Genomic DNA, 22,330 nt, shown 5'->3' on the forward strand with positions numbered 1-22,330 from the left:
AACAATGAAAAGGGTGTTTATTGTGTGTGTGTGCTAATAATGAATTGAATAGGTTTCTTTGGTCAGGCAATGCAACTTGGGGCATCATCATCATCTCTTTGGGTTCAAGTCCCAGCCTGTATCAAGTGGCTGCTGCGTCGCTCTGCACTAGCCAAGTGTGCTGAAAAGACTTCTTGGAACGCGTCCAGGGCTCTATAGGCCTGCGTTGAGTTGATGGGTCGATGACGACGGGTTTTTGGAAGAGCATGGTCACCGTGTTGAGGTAAAAGGGGATTTGCAACAGCTTGTGAATGTGTTGAACCAACAAGCTCTTCTCGTGCTAGGCTCGTTCTTTCTCTTCATGAGGATTTCTTTTCATGAGGTGGGGAATGATTGGAATGATTGGCGATCATTCTTTCTTTGGAGAGGATGAATGAGAACAACTATGAGCCTGGACTCTACGTAAGTGATGTCCTTCCTTGCCATGGATCGAACTGGCCTTGCGTGATTCGTGCAGTGCCTTCTCAAGAACAAGGGATCGCCCGACGTTGCTCGTATGGTGGTGATTTGGTTTGTGAATTCCTTCCGATTTGCTTTCTTCCTTGGAGAGGATCGCCTAACGGTATACCAAATCGTCATCATTCTAATATCAGATGGTCTAACTTGGCTGGTTTTTATTTATAGAGGCGTCCATTACGATGATTACCACATTCACGACAATGGCGATTACAATGATCACCACATTCACAACAACGACAATGATACACAACAAAGAGATTCAAAAGGAAGCCTGCAATATCCCATTCCTTTCTACTTTTGCCGTTTGGATATTCTCACGAGAGCGACGATGGTGATAAAGTAGCTAGACGAAATAAAGCATTATTTATTATCGCACTTGGACTTTGCTAGCTTTTTCTCCTCTTGCTTGTGGATTACTATAACTTTTATCTTGCGTCATTGGGTCAACCAACCAAAACACCATTTTGTTTTGCGCTATCATGTAGCCATAACCAAGTACTTTCCATGGCGTTTGATATTCTAGTAACCGTAAAAAAGTACTTGGGCCAGCATAAATGCTAGTTGTTTCATGGCCACGTTGTCTTTTAAAGGGTGTGTGATTGTTGCAATGGTAGCAGTATACATTCACGATTGGAAGCTATTCACATAAAGCGATCGACCGACCTATCAAGGATGCCGCGTTGCAGTTGCATGAATGAAGCTAATATGTGACCGAGACGGGGTGGCCAATGGTCTTTAAAATACAATGCATGCCATGTGGTCGGCTAGCGCTCATCCAATCATTGAATGCTAAAAGTGAGAAAGGTGCCTTATAATGTGACAAGAATGGCACTCATTTTTGGACAGCTGAAAACACATTGCTATCATCGAGATCGAAAAGGCTGGCGAGATCAATGTACAAACGCATAAACGCAGCTTGGTCGTCTATTCACGGGTTTATTTATCTATGTGCTATGATCGAATGTTTACAAACGGTCACGGGAGTAGCTAAAAATCGCAATGTGAGTTTCTTTGTTGTCACAACAATGAGGATGATGATCTATTTACCTCTTGGAGAATTGCTGGTTGACGGTCATGAACTTGACTTGGGTGTCTTGGTCAATGTTTTGCCAAGGGTAAGGGTTGTTGCGACGGTCCCAGACGACCTCAGGGCCACGAGCAAGGCGGGTCAAGTACCAACCGGCCAAACCACAGGCTACAAGGTTCTTTTAAGTATGATTCCTAAGCATGTCGCGATCGAAACTTACCACCACCAACGGTGATGTAGATAGGGATAATTTCAGGCTTGTACCAGATGCTCCAGAAGGAACGGGCAGCTCTACCAGCAGCGGGACCAGACATGTTGTGTATTGATGAAAAAAAGGGACGCTCAATTATTTTTCGGACCCTGGCAATTTAAACGACACTTAAAGTCCGCGTATGATCCCATCACGGCCATTGGAGCGGATTATCACCATAAAACTGATTGGTATTACAAGGCGGGGAGCCGAGAATGAAAAAACAGATTATTATTCAAGAGGTTGTAAACGATATAGTGGAAGAATGTATCTCAAGACAAGCTTCTAGTGATGACCATGATGATAGATTTTGACGATACCATCAGCACCACCGCTCACCATCCAAGGGAATGACTTGTGGTATTGTACGCTCAGCACTCCTTCATGTCCTTTCCGCCGATGCGCCGAGAATTCTTGGATGCAGTTCTTATTCATTGCAATATCCCATAAGCGTATAGATGAATCATGTCCTAGAGAGGAAACAGTAAGTATCATGCACATCGATTTCAAAAGGTGTAATTACCTCCTGATACTAGCGTTGTACCGCTTGGCTCAATATCGAGTGTCGATACTGCATCGAGGTGCCCAGACATTGAGAATTGGCATTTACCTACTCGATAGCTTTCGTTAGCCTTGCATTCATGCACATCCATCATTCGTCTTACCACTCTTTAGATCGAAAAATTTAATTTGGTGGTCTTCATGGCCCGATACAACCAATGGCATGGTAGGGTGTGTAACAACCTTGTTGATTTGCGTGCCCAATGTGCCATCTATTTCACATGGAAATCAGCATGTTATCACGATGGGTTCAACAAGGTCGGCTTACCATAATTCTCATTGCTTCCTTGGAGTGTTTCAGTCACCTGGCCAGTTTCAACATCAAATACACGGATGTCAGCATTGGTATACGATACGATCATTTTGTTCAAATCGGTATGACAAAAGTCGAGAGATGTTGGTGCTGGTAAACTCGAATCTACAAAGCATACATGATATGTATTGAGCCATATTATCCACATAACTTGTTCATTTTCCATCTTACCTCGTTGACCTTCAGTATTGACACCATTATATGTCAAGGTGCTCTTGAGTAATTGACCAGAGGTTTGGGTATCCCACAGCTTTACGGTGCCGTCAGCAGAAGCAGATGCAAGGAGACATGTATTGTTCCTCGCTATAGGGAATAGCTTAAAGTCCCAAATAGCATCCGTGTGGCCAACGTATGACGTTATGTTCAAGGACGGGTCTGCAAAACGGTTGTTAACAATTAGGAGTATTCGAAAAACCCATATACTTACCCACTGGTGAAAACAATCCATGTCCATCAGGTGGTAGTCGCCATACTCGAATCGTGGTATCCAAGCTTGCGGAATAGACTCGATTTTGTTCCGCTGAAATGGCAACGCTGGTGACAACATTGCTATGTCCTCGGTATGTAATGGTTGGATCAGCTTCCTCATGCGCAGCCCTACAAGTGTATACAATAAGCATAGCGTTCTCTTTATATATCCTTGCTCGACAACCTACTTTCGTGATGAATGACCATCGCTTCCAATAGAGCGCTTGAGATTCCATATTTTCACTGTGCCGTCATCCGATGCCGATGCCACAAGCATTCCCGAATGATGAAAGCTTACAGAGCGCACTGAATCGAGATGTCTAATTAAGGCTAGTCAATAAGGCTGTATGGTTCTCAATCACCTATCCTTACCCCTTGATTGTCACCCTGGGTTTCCACATTTTTGGCTGCTGTTGTTGTGTTGTCTCGGTATCAAGATCGCCAATCTAGTTTACACATAAGCATTTTGATGTACTGTACAAATTCGTATCCCAAGTACTATACCTGTGAGGCATCCAATGAACCTTTCAATGAGTATCCAGAATCATCCTGTGGCTCGGGTGATGACGATCGATCGCTACCTAAAGAAGCCCAAATTCAATACCTGCTATCACATCCCCCTTTTCACTTTCTCCTCAGCCTAATACTCACGTCGTGTTTCCTTACGAGCACTTTTGAGCATCTTTTGCACCTTTTCGTCCGAGAGATTGTATCGTTCCTTGACTTCCTTTGACTATACCACGCAATAATGTCAGCAAGGAAAACGTAACAAGCAAAATGAGTTTATACCCTTTTTCTTTTTCGTACCAGCAGCACATTTTCATCAAGTGAGGTGTCATCCGTATCATTATCCATTTCTTCGCTGTTTGCATCTTCATCAGATATCGTGGCATCGGCTGCTCTTGGTGAGTTGTCTGCATTGTTGTTTAGCATTGCCACCTCATCCACATTGGCAGGTACAGAATCGTTGTTGTTATCTTCTTGTTCGACCATAGCAGGAGCTGATGCAACAGGCGAGGATGTAGAGTCATTGTCAGTAGAGAGCTGTACAGGATTTTTGCCGATCATGATAGAGAATGGGCTTTGTCGTTGTTGCTGGGATGATGAATATGATGATGATCCACGTACAGTACCACCTCTCGAAACGGATTGATTTGATGATTTTGAATCTTTTGGAGTGCTCTTTGCGGATGGTGGACGAGCTGGTGTTGTTGCGAGTTCAGGTGAAGAGGATGAACTGCTTTTGGATGAAGCGGATGTTGGCTGATTGGATGATGATGACGATGATGATCTTATATCACGACGCGTATACATGGCAACGCTGGGATCGAGGGTATGCATAAGGGGGAATTTGGTTGGCATGGATGTGAGGTGGTTGATTTCATCAAGACATCTACGCATAACATTTGTTGGTATATAAGCTAAGCAATACTCCACCATATAACTCACGATTTCAATACTTGACGATTTCGTTCTCGTGCTTTGCTGTTGCCAAGGTACTCATTGTTACTTGATATGGCTTGCGTCTTTGGAATAACTTCTTTGTGCATTGCTGGTGATGACGCTGATACTATTGAATGAATGTAAGCAAAACGATTAAAAATTCAAGTTTCCCATCTACTTGCCAGTGTTTGGAGAATCCGTATTACCAACATCAGAAGGTTGATCTTGAGTAGACGATAAATGTCGTTTCCTAGTGATTCTTTTTAGTATACATGTTCAGCCTAACAAGCCATCATACCTCTTACCTCTCTTGTCGCAGTGCAAATTCGAGCATCTTGACCCTTTTCATAAGATCGATCTTGACATTTTCCATCCCACGTCGTTCTCCTTCAAGCAATGCAATATGGGCCTTATAGAGTATTCAAAGTTAGTGATGATCCATCCATAAATGACCACATGACTCTTATACCTTTAGCTCGGATCGCTCTATAGCCCATTCATTCCTTTCACGCTCGAAACGGCGCCACTCTGCTTGTAGATAATGCAACACTCCCGGCAGCGTATATTCGTTGGGGCCCTCACTTAGCATAATGCATATATTGTTTCAACCGATTGACTCGACACTTGTCTACAAGAGCGAAATGAGTGTGCTTTAGAATGTGAGTTTGCAGTAAAGCGGGCATAGTCTTTGCAGAATGCTGCTCTTGTTTAAGTAAAACTTGACTCACGATTGTCTGGTATTGGTCGCTCTACTACGATGCTCAAGATGAACGATTGCTCTTCGAAACGTCGCGGGATTGTAGAAATTGGATGGGGTTGGTTTATAAAACACGGGTGGGAGGAGAAAGAACAAGGTGGTAGAGAGAAGAGCGGGGAATCGAATAAAACCCCTTAGAGCTGCTGCTCAAGCTTACTCACTCTGTCCACACGACTACGCAATCCAGCCGTGATAAGGAGTACACAGCATGCTGTTGTTATTGCTGACCATGACTGCATACCTTAAGACTAAAATGACGGCGATGGGATAGGTATTGGATTTCCAATTTGAAGAGGAGTCTAGCGGCACTTCCATAGTCGCTGCTTCTATTAGCATAAATATCACCTTAGATAAAGAGGCAAGATTACACCTACAAACCATCACGTGATTGGAATTAACAAAGGCGGATCTACCTACTTAATGAAGCATGTGGTACCTGTGATACTCATTCTATATCATTGTTTTTATGCTCTTGAACAATCCTGTGGAAGCAGTTATAGGGTGATCTATTGACCTACCAAAATGATAATAGTACACAAGTTTGAAAAGATGTTGCATCCTATGTTTTTATTGTCAAAGGGTAAATTTTCTAAAGGACGTGTGGTGTGACAATTGAATGGGTGGATCAACATAGTAGCATGGTTGGTTGATGGACGTGTGGATGAGATAATGCGGGGAGCAATGTCGTATTCTCGGTTCATACAATCGGAGCCAAGACTCATGTTAGTCCAATAAGCATCAGCAGCATGTTTACCTAAGGTGGTTGATAAGAAAGACAATGTTGTATTTGACGAAGGATTGATAGTATAATGCACTGTTGCAAAAGATGAGCGATTGAGTATACGTAATGAATCAAGAATTATAGAGTGGGTTCTGGGTCTGCGCACGTACCAAAATGTAAAAGCGTTCCTTTTAAAGACGAGAGAGCATAGTCAATTCAGGGCCCACAACCCAAAAAAGTCCGCGTGGGGTTGTGAGTGATTGTTTCTGTGCCAACCACCTGTTGGCGCTACAATCGATTTCTCTCCCTTCTTTTTTATCCAAAACCTCGGCCGCAATTCAACGATGGGATCTCCAAGCATAATCAAGTCTCCTATATTCAACGTCGTATTCCTATTGGTCTCGATGCAGATGGCCAAGAGAATCAACTGGGATGATCCCAACACCTTGTTGTATGCTCGTATTGGCTATTACGGTGCTCAAGTCCTCGTTATTGGTATGGCGTATATGCTCATTGGTCTTATCAAGAAGCGTAATGGTATGTATCGTGTTACAGTGAGGACAATGATGTTTAAATGGGTATTGGTATTGGTATTAATGGGGATGCGATATCATAGATAGAACACCCTTGCGATATGTGCCCCAAGCATCGATGTCTAATCCTCAACCAAGTGAGAGTGAGAGCGTGACAACCACCAATGTGGAATATGATGTCTCCCAACTTCAACAATTCATCAAGCAAACTGGAACTTCTATTTTGATGATCTCGGCTATGCACTGGTACTTTAACTTTACCCAACCCTTGGTGTTGCAATCCGTCATGCCTATCAAGAACCTGTTGACCCACAAGGTGGCTCTCATTCATCTTTGGGGTGATGCACCCGTTGGAGATTTGAAGCGTCCTTTCAAGGTGGAGAGTCCATTTGCTGCTTTGCTCGGCGGTGGCAGCAGTGGCAGTGAATCATCTACAGAGACAACAGCTGCAGCAGATGATGGTCATGCCAAGAAGGAATAAGGTGTTAGGCTATAAAAGTAGGAAGGATATTAGTTTAATCAACTTGAAGACATCAATTAGATTCGATAAAAGGAGTGTATCTATTTTTCTCTGGCTGTAATTGGTTCTCTAGATGATAGACGTGGCAACCCCATTGTCGCTTTGTGCGCGCCTTTTGTTCATACCCAGCTTTTGATAAAGAAAAATTCGGATCCCATGTCTTTTTATTATATGCCTTATTCTACCTTGCAATGACAACAATGCGATGATGCATCCGTTGTAGCTAATCGTAGTTGAGGATAACGTTGTATTCTAGAAACATTGGATGGCATCTAGGATGGATTGTATGGGGACCTCTAACAAAACCACAAGTTGTCTTTGTGCATGTGGTGTTTTACGAGTGGGACACGAATCATTGATGGAACCCCGATCCTTCCAAAAAGTTTTTTTGGATACATGATGATACTTCATGGCTATGTACGAGCAACCTCCTTTCCTAATGGGCTGGAGATATGACGATACATACTCGGCCACCTACCTTGTTACTTCGAGGGTGTGCTTTTGAAGATCTGATTATCATCGATAACATTATACATTTCAAAGAGAAAAAGAAAATGATATTTGAGAGTAGCCGTGTGTCGTCATGGCAACCTAACAGCATTACCACCATCATCAGCGTAACCTTTATAAATGTACTCTGAAAAGATGTATGTAGCAAGCGAAAGGAAAATATCCCGAGTATGCAACCTTTCAATCACACCTCGTAACAAGCCATTTCAAAGTTGGCTATTGTTCTTCTCTTTGTTTCTCCACTTGTTACTGCGAATTCATATACTATCGTCATTGTTTGATCGTGTCATGTTGCTCGACAATAACAATATGACGATGAACGAGACCAGCTTCAAATCTCCGTATCCATAATTTGTCTTTTGTGCCGGAGGGATCAGCTATACGGAATGTTTTTGTCCTTGGTATGGTGAATCACCACAGCTATTATTTAAATCACGAGTTATAAAAGAGGTGCGAGCACTGTCATTTGGACGTGAATTTTTTTCTCTTCCTTTCGTTTACCCTTATATACATCAAGCCGTTCATTTATCTTACTAGCTCTAATATAATATATATCAAACCATGCGCTCAGGACTATTGTATGTTGCAGTTTGCTTGACACTTGCCGCCTTTACTCAGGCCGCTGATGCCAAAACTGGTAAGTTAGATAAAATGCACGCGTAGATTGCGTATCGTTAATGATCCTTCTTGTTGATCCATAGTTACCGAATATAAGACTGTGACCAAGACCGAATACCGAGAACATGGTAAGTTTTGCAATAGATGATCCTCATACATGACAAAGTATGTAACACGAGCTCCATGCAGAGGGCACTGCCTCCGACACTACTGGTGTTGGTGAGATGCCAACGACCACAAGCAAAGAAAAGGGTGGTGATAAGACAACAACAGAGTTTGACAATGGTGGTCCTAATGATACTACAAGTATGCCAGCACCACCCCCTGGTGAACAAGCCAACCCTCCAAAGGGTGATGATATGACTTGGTCTTCTTCATCAGCTTCCCCCACAGATACAGATGCTCCACCAGCACCTAGTGATACAAATGCTCCTCCACCTCCACCTGGTGAACCCCAACAACCTCCAAAGGATAATAAGGCACCTCCTCCACCACCACCTGGTGCTGATACAACCACTACAACCAACATGGGTGCTCCTACCACTAAGCCTGCACCACCACCTGGAGCTACCAATGCCGCTGGCGGCAAAAAGAGCAAAGCTAGTAGCGCAGCTAGTGGCAAGAGCAGCAATGGATTCACATTTAGCCCTATCACTCTTGCTCCCGAAAGCAGCATGTCTCATAAGCCTACAACTCTTCGCGAAATGACAGCAAGCAAACCTTCAGCATCTGCATCTGGCTCTTCGCAAGATAGCGCTGCCAACAACTTTTCACCTGCCTCCTTTGCTACCATTGCAGGCTTTACCATGGCTGGTGTCGTTGCTCTCATCCAGATGTAATAGAAGAATGACTTCTTTGTTTACTGCTAATAATGCATTTCTTCATTCATTCAATAAAAAAAGCGTTGTGTTACACTCGTCCACTTTTATGCAGCAGCGGAGGCTCATTGTTCATTTTGCTTTTCTTCACGTGCAACGTCTTTATCTTTCTTTGTTTCCAATCTTTCAAAAGATAACATCAGCTTCTTCCTCTCTGTTGTAACAACATTCACGTCGAGTCATTGGTGGATCTGCCTTGGATACATTTGCCAGGTATTCCATTCCCACTCCATGTCAAAATGTCAAACGCGCTCATTTGGCGTTGCCCCTTTGATTGAACGATAGATCTATTCACGCCATGCAACCAAGAAAGAAGGCAAGATACACGTATCAACACGAATGGTAAGTGTGTTATGCTTATAAAAGAACACTCGAATGTAACAGGTATCCAATCAAAAGGTGTCCTACTAGGTTGCCGTTGGGTACCTCCTTGGAGAATCTTAGCACAAGTCATCCAATGCCTGTGATTGGCTCTTCAGCACCTCTTGGAGTTGACAATGAAAATGCTATCAGTCGTTGGTTGGATGAGGAAGAAGCGCTTATCAGTAATGATGAAAACAAGGCGTCAAGCTCCATGGATGCACTCCACCAGGTATGAATACCATCAAACTTGGATCTCGATGCGTCGTTGACAAATCTTGTAGTTTCGGTCATTCAGCACGCAACCGCCTGCTCAGCCAAGTGCGCAACATCATCGATCACCAATGACACAATCAATTGCACCGCTTACTCAATCAATAGCATCATCCTATCAGCAACAACAACAACGACAACAACGACAACTAGGTATATCGGATATGGCGGCATTGGATGCAACGTATACTGATAAAGGCATGCTATTAGGATCCAATGGTGTACAGCTGCGTTCGCCCAACGAGATTGGTACGTGTTTTTTGATGCGTAGGAGAGAAAAGGAAGCGGTGCATGTTGACCCCTTTGTTTCACATAGGCTTACCATATCGAAATGTCTTCAAGTTTAAATTTTTCAATGCGATGCAATCATCCTGCTTCGATCAAGTAAGTTCACACAAGGTTGATCAAGTCCACGTGATTGATTTCTCATCATCTTCCTTTTTCCCTTGTCATATGTAGGCTCTATACACAGATACCAACATGGTCATTTCAGGCAAGTATCCAAACGCTGTATTTGTCTCACAAAGTTGCTTATCCATATTTGTTTCGCCAGCACCCACTGGATCAGGCAAGACGGCGTTGATTGAGCTCGCAATGATACGCGTACTGTCCTCTGTCAAAAGCGAGGGGAAGATCATATACATGGCGCCAACCAAAGCCTTGTGCTCGCAAAAAGCAAAAGAATGGTCTCAAAAGTTCAAATGCCTTGGAGCGACATGTAAGTGGTTGTATCGGGGTATATGCCATTTATAGTCACTCATCATCATTGTTGGTTTTAAAGGCAAGGAGTATACCGGTGACACAGATTTCGCTACTGTGAGTGCCATCAAAAGTAGCACGATCATGTACGTTTGTATTCATCTATCTGCTATCCAGGAGCTTAACCTTCAACTTGCATCCTAGTGTAACGACACCCGAAAAATGGGATTCAATGACACGACGCTGGAAAGACCACAAGCAACTCATGAGCTTGATAAAGCTATTTGTGGTAAATCAATGAACGAGTCATATCTTCAACTTGTGCCATATTCATTCTCCTGGTTATTTATTATATAGATCGATGAAGTCCATATCCTCAACGAAGATCGTGGTGCCGTTCTTGAAGCATGCGTGAGTCGTATGAAGGTAAGCATTAGGAGATTGTGATTTGTAGAAGGTGTGATCTCTCATGATGATGGTGATGATTTTAGACCATGCAGCACAATATTCGATTTCTTGCCATATCAGCAACGGTGCCAAATGTGAATGATATTGCAGAATGGCTTCAGGGCGAGGGTAAGCAGTGGGCTGATGGTATCCATGTTCTGGCAGAGTGTTGGCTAACATTGTATAAAATAGCTCTCACCTTCTCGGAAGAATTCAGGCCAGTGAAACTTGAAAGGATCGTCTACGGCTTTCCATTCAGCGGCGACAACATGTTCGTGTTCGATAAAAGGCTCGATTGGAAGTGAGTTTACTGCTTGCTGAAGGATCACGTGAAATTCTATGCATGGGCTGACATCGTATCTAGGCTATTGGAGATGATTGAAAACCACAGCAATGACAAGCCGGTATTGATTGTAAGGTTTTTGACACGGAGGTTTTTAATTACATCCATTCCTAACAAGCCATATGTAGTTTTGCTCGACACGCAAATCCGCCCAGGGAGCTTGTGAGACGCTTTGCAAATTGATGGATAGCAAATCCATTGCGACTTTGGGGTAAGTTTTACAAGGGATAAAGTTTGAACACATTTTCTCACATACATTTGCATCCAACGTAGTTCCAATGCCTATAGACCAGATACCGTTGATGTCAAGGACAAAAAGCTAAAGGAGCTCTTCAAACGTGGTATTGGATATCATCATGGTAAGCATACACGTAGTACTTACGATGATGCATTGCTAACGTGCCATTGTACTCTTAGCTGGATTGGATGCAAAAGATCGAGCTGCGGTGGAAGGACAATTCACAGATAGGCGTATCCGGGTTGTAGGTTGGTGATTATTGTCTCGTTGCTATGTCTTCCAGAGATTGATGATTTCCTTTCTTCTATGTGCGCAACATCCAGCAACAACGTCGACATTGGCTTTGGGAGTAGGTGTCCTTGTATTGTTTTCATTCTTGAAGATTCGTTGCTCACTTTTTCTCGCTCAATGTCTAGGTCAACCTGCCTACTTATCTTGTCATTATCAAATCGACAAAATGTAAGTGCCTTGAAGTATGCCATGATGTCGAGGGGAAAAGGCTCATGTATTGTTGGATTAGGTTATCAAAACGGTTCTATGGTGGATTATTCTGATATCGAGCTTTTACAAATGATTGGTCGTGCCGGTAGACCTGGTATGGAGGATGCTGGTTGTGCGGTGATCATGACAACAGCCGAAAAGGAAGAGCGTTATAAGACTATCGTTGATGGTACAGCACCTATCGAAAGCTGGTAAGCCAATCATTCGACATTACATTCATCTTTCTCGACTACTAATACCTTCTCACTAGTCTACATCTTAACCTGATCGAGCATTTGATGAGTGAGATTTGCCTCGGAACAATAAGCGACAACGAGTCCCAAAGCAAATGGTAATACGGGAAGCTGTAATACATCCACGCGTTTTACTAATATATGGTATTCCTCAATGTCCACTAAGGTTGCGGTCTACGTTTCTTCATGTGCGAGTACAAAAGAATCCGAATCACTACAACATCCATAATACATCATCCATCCGGGGATCAGCAGCAGCGGCAGCAGAAGAGATCTTGCAAGGTAATAATGGAGGAGAGTGGATTGGTAAAAGTGCCTGATGATTGGATGTGCTGATAATCCCCTTAATAGTTATTGGCCAAAAGTGCTTTGATGATTTGGTGGAAACCAATCTGGTTGGGAAACGAAGAAACCCTGGACAAGCTTCCAACAGCTATAACGCCACAGGTATGTGATTCACAAATAGCCGCTGGATTGGTTACTCATTTATTCAAAGCGTATGGCGATGCAATGGACAAGTATTATATAAAGTACAATACGATGAAGACCATCATGGCGTCAAGCTCATGCAGCTCAGTACGGGACGTGGTAAGGATACATATCATTGTGCTCTAATATGAGGCTCACATATAGCCATTGTATAGCTCGAATTGGTGTCACATGCTGAAGAATTCGCTTCCATGAGGTTTACTACCGGAGAGAAGCCGTTTCTCAACTCGCTCCAAAAGAATCCCAATATTCGTTTCCCTACTACCACTGGAAAGGTGTCTTCTATAGCTGACAAGATATTCTTGGTCATCCAAGTAAGCTGCATTCATTGGTTGTATTTAAGCATGCTGACACATGCTATATCTTCTAGTGTGTCTTTGGCGATATTTCTTTGTATAACACATCAGTCGGGAGCAATCTCGCCGTATCGAGCGTGCAAATATTGCATCAAGCATCACGTATTACAAAATGTAAGTAGATTCGCATTCAAGCTTATAGTATATGACGTTAATATGGCTATGAACACCAGGTATCATTGACTGCAGCATTCATGAGAAAGATGCCATCAAGCTGAAACATGCACTTGGATTACACCAAAGTCTCCAGGCTAAAATGTGGCCCAGCTCGTCGTATGTGACCAGGCAGATTGATAAGATAGGCAAGCAAATGTCGACGTCCCTTGTCAAAGCGGGTGTTACGAGTTTTGAGCATCTTCGGCAGTTGGATGCAGGCCGTATTGAATTGGTAAGTGCGCGATACGGTGTCACATGTTGTTGCTAAAAAGCTTTGCTCATTTTTCACTGGCAGATCCTTCACCGCAATCCTCCCTTTGGAAATCAGGTACATGATGAATTAGTTGTCTTGGATAAGCACGTGAGCTAATTTTAAGAACATACCAGATCAAGGATGCTGTGGATACTTTGCCAATGTTCGACTTGGTTATGCAAGCTGTGAGTTTCTCGTTCCCAAAAACCCTAATGATATGGTATCTCACGTTGTAGTCTTTTGAATTGTTATAGATTGATAGCAAGAACAAAGCCCACAACAAACGAGTGACATTGCAGCTTGATGTTTCGGTTTCCAACAGCAAGACCATTCCTTATCGAAGATTCGGGAAAGGATGCTATGCACAAGTGTGGACGGAGACGGATCAGCATCAATTACTCGATTTCAGACGCATATCGTAAGTGCTCATGTTTGCTCTGATTGATCAAACAACACAATACTGAGAGGGAATGATAGCGTTCAGAAGCTTCAAGAAAAGAGTCAACGTTTCTACATAAGCACTGAGAGATGTTCTCAACCGACAAAGATCACCTGCTATGTGCAAAGCGAGGGCTATGGTAAGTTTACAAGGACAATGGGCAAAGATAAAGCGCTCATGGTTGTACTTTTCAAGTTGGATTGGATATCTCAAGGACTTTGCTCATTGATGGATCTACAAGCGAAGCACCCTCCAATGGTGTTCAAATGGCAATGCAGCCAAAAGATGATGTAAGTAGTCACTTTCTCTTCTCGCTGATGATGTTTACTTGGATGAAAGCTCGTTGGAATTAATATCTTGTCCTATTAGCAGCACGTTGTTACCACGGAGAATCTCATTGGAGTTGATGTGCCCTTCTTTGATGATATCAGCTTCGATTCGGATACATGGCTTAACCTCTCTGCTGGCAACACGCCACCCGTGTCACGAGAGAATGGTGATTCGACCTTGACAGCGGCTCCTGGAAACAGCAAGAACGCGAACAACAAAGTCTCTGATACCGCTACCACTACGAAGGGGAAGGAAAAGGCACGATCTTCTCGACGCAGGAAAGGAAAAGAACCACAAGAGTAAGCAAAAATGGAGCCTTAGCCCTATCATGGCGATGTTAACCCTTATCCAACTATAGGTGCAAGCACAAATGCCGCAACAAAGAAACGTAAGTAGGGTATCATCAATCTTTATTGGATATTGTTCATTGATTCATGGATCTCTTTAGTTGCAAACATAGCTGCTGCAAATTCAAAGTTGAGCCCACGATTATCCAATTGGATGACACGCCAATCGCAACACCAAAACCGACACAAGAAGAGCTGCTCTATGAATGGGATAGCCTGATGGATGACCTAAGTATAGCTCTTACGCCAATGCTAGCAACAACGAGTATTGATATCCCGCAATCATCACCACAACAACCAACAACACCATGGCATTCTATCCCGGCTGAAGATCCTCTTTCAGATCATGACGAAGACTGGCAACAATTTATTGACGAGATAATGAAAGAAGCTGAAAATAAGGCGTCAACAGAAATATCGACACCCGCAAATACGATTGTCTTGTCGGATGGTCCTTCGTTGTTGGATGAGGGTATCGATGAACGAGTGCCAGTGTTCAATATTGAGGATCAACCACAGCCACGAAATCCAACACGTTATGCATTTTGGGATAGCATTGGTGACTATGCATATCGCACGCTCAATTCTCAACGAAATCCTGATACCACAACAAGGTCCATAAATGTCTCGACATCGACATCATCATTGTCACGAATGGTTCCTCTTCCAACTTCCGCTATAGGTCGTATGATCGCTAGCACCACAGCCAAGAATGACAACACAACGCACCAACAACAACAACAAGCATCAAAGCAAAAAAGTAATCGTAGTAATAGTATTCCAACACGACGGCTAGATGAAAACGCTACCATTGTACCTTCCACACAACCCGATTGATGATGATAACTCCTATTACAAATGCCTTGTAGGGGTGGTAGTTCTAAATACAATTGTGTACTAGCTATTGTGAGGGCTGTTGTCAATGTTCATTGTTGTTGTTGTTGTTGCATACTGCGGATCAGCTGTCGTAAGTCTTTACGTATGTGCTTGACTCGGATATCCTTTTTGGTGATGCGCGTGAGACGCTCTGGTGGGACATTTCCTCCTGTTTGTAATAGCCGTTGAACAAGATTATCCGTGATTGCAATAACGTACACACCACAATCTGCACTATTGTTCTGTTGGGGTGTTTCCACTGGTACGAAAGCAGGCGAGTGCTGTAAACCAAGAAGAGGTGTCAATTGTGCTCTTGTGAGTTGTGCTTCCCGTCCATTCGATTGTCCCATGCTGTCATAGTAAAAGAAGGCGTTGAAGCGACGAAGGAAGACCATGAGCGACCAATGTGATCCACTGTATGCTGCCAAAGGACGAGAGTCATTGATGGGTATAAAGATCGCATCTGCCTTGTCGAGATCACGAGGAAGTGCTGATGATAAGTACGTTGGATCTAATGATAGGTGAATTGTTGTCAGGTTTCCCATCACATGGTAGCACTATCCTATCCCAAGCTTCCCACCCTCATTTCCCTTCAATCTTGCCTTGGATATGCACAATCAACTCGACCATACCAGGCCGCAGAAGTAGTATTTTGAGTTTGCTGTCACTGCTAATCACATTGCGATCGAGGTACTCCATGTGGAAGTCGAGAATGGCATCGTTCAGCCAACAGTGATCGGCCAGGGTATCATAGTCCTTAAAGTAGATACATACAACTAAGCCTTTGAATAAAAAATGGCCTTGACACACATACACTCTACTTACATGCTGTCGAATGACAACATCGTGGTAATGCAATAGCGGTTTACTAGACGAAGACATACGTGAAGCCCATCCCAGAAAACGTTCCATAACAAGATGCAACCACTATATGTGGCTTAGATAGAAAAGAACAAGAAAGAGCAGCAGTAAAAATAGATTTCAAAGAAGTGTGTTTATTATGTAAAGTTTATATGGGTATGGGGGGATGAAAAGCTTTCCTTGATAAAGCAAAAGGTTGCTGATATCTATAAACCAGAGCAATACATGAGTCATCACGTCTTCCATTGTTATAAGGAATGAAAGGGAAGAAGTGAATGAAAAGTTGGGTATCAGCAGTTGTTTGTAAGGTAGCTAGTTGTTTTTCATCATCGTTTACGAAAAACTAAAGCCAAATGCCAGAATCATCATATCCAACAAGGAAAGAGAATAAAGGGAAGGGAAGAGTATGGGAAGGAAGGGATCAACAACTTACCAAGTGAGCATAAAAGAATGCGAGACAAGAGAACAAAGAAAAAACAAGGAGAGCAGAGCTCACGCACTTCATTTATAGTTTCGCGTAGCGGTTTTTGAAAAAGAAAAAAACTTTTTCCAAGTCGGTGGTTACCCATGACAACGCATTTGACGGAGCAGAAAAAGTCTCGCGTTGCTAGGCTACTGGCAAGATCTTGAATGATCACCATCATGCATGTTTACACAATGGCCATGGAAACCATATCACAGATTTTCTACCTTGTGATCCAACATGATCCTCTTACAGTAATTGGCTGATCCAAAGAGGCACAACACGATGCCTTGATTCTAACACCCTTCTTTTTCCGGGTCCCAAGCACTAGACTCAGCAACGCCGCTCATCCTTCATGATGTTGTGCGCGACAATAACAGTGGCCATCCATTCTTCGTTCTAGAAGCTGACATGGCGTTGCAAGATGAAGGTATTGGGAATGCACATGAAGACCCGCGTTAAAATTTTCTTATGCAAATGATCGCTTCTAGGCTCGAGATGTTGTGCATTCGGCTTAATAGACGCCTGTCAGATGTCAGATCGAGAGGTATAGGTTTTTCTCTTACCAAAGGCACTCGAACAGCGACAGCCAATGATTTTGTTAATGCCCACTATCGATTATGGTAACTCAGCAAATGTCCCCCCCTTTAGTGAGCTTCATTGTGTTGTAGGCAACTCCCTGTAAGATCTCTTATCCATAAGGCGAGGAGATCCTCTTACTGTATGACGTATTCAGCAGTCGCATTCGAAGTAATTGATTCAGCTATGTGTATGCTATATGCACAGCTTTCATGTGCCTGCATGAAATTCGCCATTGCATTGATTTTGTGCGCGTAGTAGTCTTTGGATATCAGTTCAATGTGCGATTCAAGCGACTCTGCGTATAGCAGTAACTTTTACAGATCGTATCTAGTTTGACATAGACCGGCATTGTAAACTGCATCAGGTGAGCGCTGTATATGCCTGCATTTGAGATTGCGTCCTTGGCTGCATGATATCATCTAGCAGGTCCTATTTTGGCGTACCAATCCTCTGTAGTGACTCGCATGATACCTCGTGGCAGTAACAAACGATATTGCTCATAGTTAAGCTCCTACGTTGGGTTTGGTAATGGGATGACCATAGCTTAAGTGTAAAAGAGTAATTGAAAATGAGAGTCGAGTTGTGGCATTTACATTGATTGATGCTACGAAACAAACATGAGACCTTACAGCAATAGCAATATAACCATGCATGGTCGTTATCCACATGACAAATGCTTGAACCGATTTTTGGACCAGCTTATGGTGTATGTGTTTTTTCTTTGCTCTTCCGTTTCCATTTTATTTGCAACGAGACCATCGTCATCGTTATGACAACGTTGGTAGAATGATACGGTCGGCTTGTTGGGCCGCACAATTGGAAAAGATATAAAGAGGCAAGCACAAAAAATGCAGGGTAATATCATCAACTAGAAAATCTATCAATACATTCAAAGACAATGATGACCAAGACATACGCTTTCTTTATCGCTTTGGCATTTATGGTTAGCTTGGTGCTTGCTGGCGGACATTACCATGATGACGAGGGTGATTGTGATTCTTACGGCGGCGTCAATCCACCTCCTGGTCAACAACCACCTCCTGGTGGTGTGTATCCAACAGGTGGCACCTCCACTGTTACCGTTACCTACACCGAAACTGTCACTGAGACATCCACCGTCACTGGTGCACCCACTGGCAACACTGGAAATGATAACAATAACGACAACAATGACAACTCGGGTGCATCCAGGTATGTGTTAAACGAAGGATAAATGTATACCGGCAATACTCAATCGCATGTTTCATAGTCACTTGGCTGGTATTCTCCCCGTTGCTATGGCCGTTGTTGCTGCAGGTTACCACCTTGCCTAATTCTACCGAAATTTATACGAGTCAACAAGAACATTGTAGTATGAATACTCTCTCCCAGTCTACAACATATATAATAAAGGGGCTCTCTATACATCAATCTATTTCCTATACTCAGCAAGGTTTATATCATTTGCAAGCAGTTTTTTGTTGTGATGAGCAAGAATGTGTGTATGGTTTGCTTTAATGTTGTTAAATACAAGAACGTGAATGAGGACAAACAAAAAGAGGGGAGTAATGAATCAGGTTCTTAGACACCGAGCAAGAAGCGTCTGGGATCTTCAACCATCTCCTTGAGTCTTACAAGGAAGGTAACGGCTTCACGACCATCAACAAGACGGTGATCGTAAGTGAGAGCGACATACATCATAGGGCGGATTTCAACCTATTGATATTACATAAGCATTCTGTCATCGACCAAGAGCCTCCTACAAGTTGTTTTTCTTACCTTGCCATTGACAGCAACGGGTCTTTCCTTGATAGCGTGCATACCAAGAATGGCGGTTTGGGGCATGTTGATGATGGGAGTACCCATGAGCGAACCAAAGACACCACCATTTGAGATAGTGAAGGTACCACCGGTCAAGTCTTCGATGGTAATCTTGTTATCACGTGCCTAATAAAAGGTTGCGTGTTACACAAGAATGTCCCATTGTCCATCTTTTTCCATTCCCACTTTACCTTGGTGCTAAGACCAGCAATGTTCTTTTCAATATCAATGAAGCTCATATCCTCAACGTTGCGAAGGACGGGAGTAACAAGACCCTTGGGGGTAGACACAGCAACGCTGATATCGACATAGTCGTGGTAAACGATCTCATTCTCCTCAATGTATGCGTTGACAGCAGGCAATTCTTCAAGACAAACAGCTGATGCCTTGACGAAAGCAGACATGAAACCAAACTTGACACCATGCTTCTTGACAACAGCATCCTTGTATTCCTTACGCAAGTTCATAAGGTTGGTCATATCGATTTCGTTGAAGGTGGTAAGAGCAGCAGCGGTTTCTTGAGATTGCTTAAGACGCTCAGCAATACGAGCACGCATGCGGTTCATTTTCACACGGTTTTCAGTACGGTTACCCAAGGTCTTCTTTGCAGGTTCTTCAGGTGCAGGTGTGCTTGAAGGAGCAGCAGCAGGTGTGGGAGGAGCAGCAGCAGCGGGTGCAGGAGTAGGTTCGGCAGGCTTTTCTTGAGCAGCAGGCTTTTCTTCAGCAACAGGCTTCTCTTCAGCAGGCTTGGGTTCTTCCTTGGGAGCAGGTTTGGCAGCACCTTCCTTTGGAGCATCACCCAATTCAAGCTTGAAGAAATCAGCACCAACAGCGACGTTGTCTTCTTCTTGAGCATAGACTTCAATGATGGTACCAGAAGCAGGAGAGTTGACAGTGACATCCACCTTGTCAGTTTCAATAGTGGCAACTTCCTCATCTTGTTGGACAAACTCGCCAACCTCTATTATTCACCATGAGCATACTTTATATATCCATATTCCCCCTTCTTCTTCTTACGTTTGACCCATTGCTTGAGAGTGCCTTCAGAGATAGATTCGGCCATTTGTGGGACCTTGATCACCTTATCAGCTATATACATAATGATGGTTTAGTATACCCCATAATAGCTCTCCCATATTCCCAATATCTTACCATAATGTCTAACTTGAGTACGGGAGACACCAAAGCTAAGAGGGTGTTGACTATAGCAATATCAGCCACGTGTCATCATTATGCATATGAACCCAAGTGAACCTTACCTTAAGCGATCCGAGCGCATGTACATGGCAGCTGGTGCTTGAACGTGCAAGTTTCTTGCTTGACGGAGACCGCGTACCATAGAAGCAGCGGTAATACGGCGGGTAGAACCGGAAAGAGAGCGCATGGCAATACGAGAAGACTGCATGTTGAAAGATGGCAATGTAAAGAGAGGGGCGTTAAATGACGACTGGGATTGAAGCCAGCTTAATGTGTAAAGAAGAAGAAAGGTTGAAAAGGCTGTTTCGTAAGAAAAAGAGCCGGGGTTTCCAGTTGACCACGCACGCGGCGGAAGACCACAAGGAGTCACGAGCGGGATGCGGATTCACCGGCTTCATCCGTATGTGAAAAAAGTCTTTACATCATAAAAGAAAGAGAAATAAAATGGCACCAATGGTATATGACTATGGCATTGATTATATTATCTTAAGCAACCTTTACATCAATCATTATCACTTATGGGCAATGGTAATCCCCTCCCCACATTGTACTCTTATGGGAATGGCTATTGTCAAGCGCTCCCTTAAAGGGGTCCTCATTGATCGCTGAAGAAAAGTTTATCCGCATTTTCAGGCGCGTCGGAAATGAATCCCCGGTTGGACCCGTCATAGCCTTTTTCACTCACATGTGCGTTGCCCTTTCTCCATGTCTTTCCTTAAACAAATGAATGTATACCCCACAAACCATTTTATTGTTATGCTTTTCTTGCTCGAACTATTATGGGTTGAAGCCATTTCTTCCTTGCCATGAATCCAAATAGCCACATTGTTATTCGAAGGAATACACGATTTCCCACAGGAGGTAGCACATCCCATCTTGCTGCTTGCTCGTATTGCCGTTCAATGAATCTACTCAATCCTCCAAAGATATGATCTTGATCCAAAGCTTTCATATGGACATCCGTGTAACCCATAGCAACCATGCGTTCCTTATATTCGTTCATTGTCACCAGGTTGGCTGGAGGTATTCCCAATACATGTTGACAAGCATACTTGAGGATGGCATTGCTGTCGGCCAATTGTGTCGCCGCCAAGTCGTACAAGCCAATACTACCGCCTGGGACAAGCCGGGATAATGCGGCCTCGAAAAAATCCCACCGTGTAGCATAATGATAAGCAGAATCAATGCTGATGACATGATCAAACAACGCTTCGTCTTTGAAAAGGTCATGGATATCAGTGGCTGAACCTTCAATGAGTTGAATACGATCTTCCAATTGTGGGTATTGTGTCGCCAAACGTGAGCAGGATATTTTCCATTGTTCGGATTCATTGGTCACGCCCTATTCATCTGCATTCAATATGACACTATCACAGGTACAAAGCAATGATCTCAATCCTTACCACCACTTGACAATTGTATTGGTCTAAAACAAAGATAAATGATAATCAACATGATGCTCACATATACAAATCACTCAACCCATGTGTTACCAGCAAGTAGAAAGCATGAATCACCACATCCATAACCGACGTCTATTATGTAATCGATTTAGCTCGTGTTGTGTATGCATGTGTCATATCCTCCTTACCCAAAATACGCGTGTTCCTTTTTAGCTGCATACTCGTTACAACCTTTTCCACTAATCGAGCACATGCTTCGCTATACGTTTGTGTCGTCCCTTCCCAGTAGCCCATGTTGAACCATAGCGTCCTTGGAGGAATCTCGAGATTGAAGAGTACATGCCGCAACTTGTAAAGACTGTCGCCATCACCCGTACTTGGAGAATCAAGCAAGATCCATGCGAGACCGAGAGCGTGAACATAAAGCAACACAAGGCGTATCGTCCCGTCAACCGTTACCACGATGAGTGGCAGTAGCAAAACATACAAGGATAATGGCAGTGACATGTCCAAGTCCCCGGCAGCAGCTTCGTACCCCTTGATGTAACTTTATTTGTGTTACTCGTCTTTCTTTCAACATGCTGTGC

General features: G+C 43.3%; 9 protein-coding genes across 9 annotated transcripts; 4 read left to right on the forward strand and 5 right to left on the reverse strand.

The window, feature by feature from the left end:
* Positions 1-1,463: 1,463 nt before the first annotated feature.
* On the reverse strand, positions 1,464-1,839 carry O0I10_002020 (uncharacterized protein; the record flags this gene model as incomplete). Its single annotated transcript, XM_058482108.1, has 3 exons — positions 1,464-1,485; positions 1,546-1,693; positions 1,746-1,839. 3 exons carry the CDS (start codon positions 1,837-1,839, stop codon positions 1,464-1,466), a joined length of 264 nt encoding a protein of 87 aa, XP_058347239.1.
* A 221-nt stretch (positions 1,840-2,060) lies between these two features.
* Positions 2,061-5,149, reverse strand: O0I10_002021 (uncharacterized protein; the record flags this gene model as incomplete). The annotated part of the gene is made up of 15 exons (XM_058482109.1): positions 2,061-2,245; positions 2,299-2,385; positions 2,441-2,548; positions 2,605-2,754; positions 2,821-3,024; positions 3,077-3,246; positions 3,306-3,437; positions 3,490-3,563; positions 3,622-3,698; positions 3,769-3,850; positions 3,925-4,510; positions 4,567-4,687; positions 4,743-4,810; positions 4,866-4,969; positions 5,030-5,149. The coding sequence occupies 15 exons, from the start codon at positions 5,147-5,149 to the stop codon at positions 2,061-2,063; spliced, it is 2,268 nt and encodes a 755-aa protein (XP_058347240.1).
* A 1,233-nt stretch (positions 5,150-6,382) lies between these two features.
* Positions 6,383-7,052, forward strand: O0I10_002022 (uncharacterized protein; the record flags this gene model as incomplete). Its single annotated transcript, XM_058482110.1, has 2 exons — positions 6,383-6,575; positions 6,655-7,052. The coding sequence occupies 2 exons, from the start codon at positions 6,383-6,385 to the stop codon at positions 7,050-7,052; spliced, it is 591 nt and encodes a 196-aa protein (XP_058347241.1).
* A 1,110-nt stretch (positions 7,053-8,162) lies between these two features.
* Positions 8,163-9,058, forward strand: O0I10_002023 (uncharacterized protein; the record flags this gene model as incomplete). Its single annotated transcript, XM_058482111.1, has 3 exons — positions 8,163-8,238; positions 8,303-8,347; positions 8,409-9,058. 3 exons carry the CDS (start codon positions 8,163-8,165, stop codon positions 9,056-9,058), a joined length of 771 nt encoding a protein of 256 aa, XP_058347242.1.
* A 337-nt stretch (positions 9,059-9,395) lies between these two features.
* O0I10_002024 (uncharacterized protein) lies at positions 9,396-15,398 on the forward strand (the record flags this gene model as incomplete). Its single annotated transcript, XM_058482112.1, has 33 exons — positions 9,396-9,439; positions 9,497-9,689; positions 9,742-9,883; positions 9,941-9,979; positions 10,047-10,114; positions 10,190-10,448; positions 10,512-10,575; positions 10,634-10,718; positions 10,787-10,855; positions 10,921-11,005; positions 11,069-11,177; positions 11,241-11,289; positions 11,348-11,430; positions 11,493-11,578; positions 11,637-11,705; positions 11,781-11,806; positions 11,874-11,916; positions 11,978-12,149; positions 12,209-12,289; positions 12,358-12,473; positions 12,543-12,638; positions 12,688-12,779; positions 12,836-12,994; positions 13,051-13,150; positions 13,210-13,424; positions 13,488-13,520; positions 13,580-13,630; positions 13,700-13,863; positions 13,923-14,023; positions 14,080-14,174; positions 14,254-14,513; positions 14,573-14,602; positions 14,663-15,398. 33 exons carry the CDS (start codon positions 9,396-9,398, stop codon positions 15,396-15,398), a joined length of 4,014 nt encoding a protein of 1,337 aa, XP_058347243.1.
* An 89-nt stretch (positions 15,399-15,487) lies between these two features.
* Positions 15,488-16,349, reverse strand: O0I10_002025 (uncharacterized protein; the record flags this gene model as incomplete). The annotated part of the gene is made up of 3 exons (XM_058482113.1): positions 15,488-15,948; positions 16,040-16,193; positions 16,263-16,349. 3 exons carry the CDS (start codon positions 16,347-16,349, stop codon positions 15,488-15,490), a joined length of 702 nt encoding a protein of 233 aa, XP_058347244.1.
* Positions 16,350-18,244: 1,895 nt separating this feature from the next.
* Positions 18,245-18,656, forward strand: O0I10_002026 (uncharacterized protein; the record flags this gene model as incomplete). Its single annotated transcript, XM_058482114.1, has 2 exons — positions 18,245-18,534; positions 18,593-18,656. The coding sequence occupies 2 exons, from the start codon at positions 18,245-18,247 to the stop codon at positions 18,654-18,656; spliced, it is 354 nt and encodes a 117-aa protein (XP_058347245.1).
* Positions 18,657-18,903: 247 nt separating this feature from the next.
* Positions 18,904-20,548, reverse strand: O0I10_002027 (uncharacterized protein; the record flags this gene model as incomplete). The annotated part of the gene is made up of 6 exons (XM_058482115.1): positions 18,904-19,038; positions 19,102-19,269; positions 19,335-20,104; positions 20,161-20,232; positions 20,296-20,345; positions 20,403-20,548. The coding sequence occupies 6 exons, from the start codon at positions 20,546-20,548 to the stop codon at positions 18,904-18,906; spliced, it is 1,341 nt and encodes a 446-aa protein (XP_058347246.1).
* Positions 20,549-21,094: 546 nt separating this feature from the next.
* O0I10_002028 (uncharacterized protein) lies at positions 21,095-22,250 on the reverse strand (the record flags this gene model as incomplete). The annotated part of the gene is made up of 4 exons (XM_058482116.1): positions 21,095-21,682; positions 21,744-21,766; positions 21,834-21,875; positions 21,932-22,250. The coding sequence occupies 4 exons, from the start codon at positions 22,248-22,250 to the stop codon at positions 21,095-21,097; spliced, it is 972 nt and encodes a 323-aa protein (XP_058347247.1).
* Between the last annotated feature and the right edge of the window lie 80 nt (positions 22,251-22,330).

Source organism: Lichtheimia ornata, assembly GCF_029851405.1.
Source record: "Lichtheimia ornata isolate CBS 291.66 chromosome Unknown scaffold00005, whole genome shotgun sequence".
Taxonomy (NCBI): Eukaryota; Fungi; Mucoromycota; class Mucoromycetes; order Mucorales; family Lichtheimiaceae; genus Lichtheimia; species Lichtheimia ornata.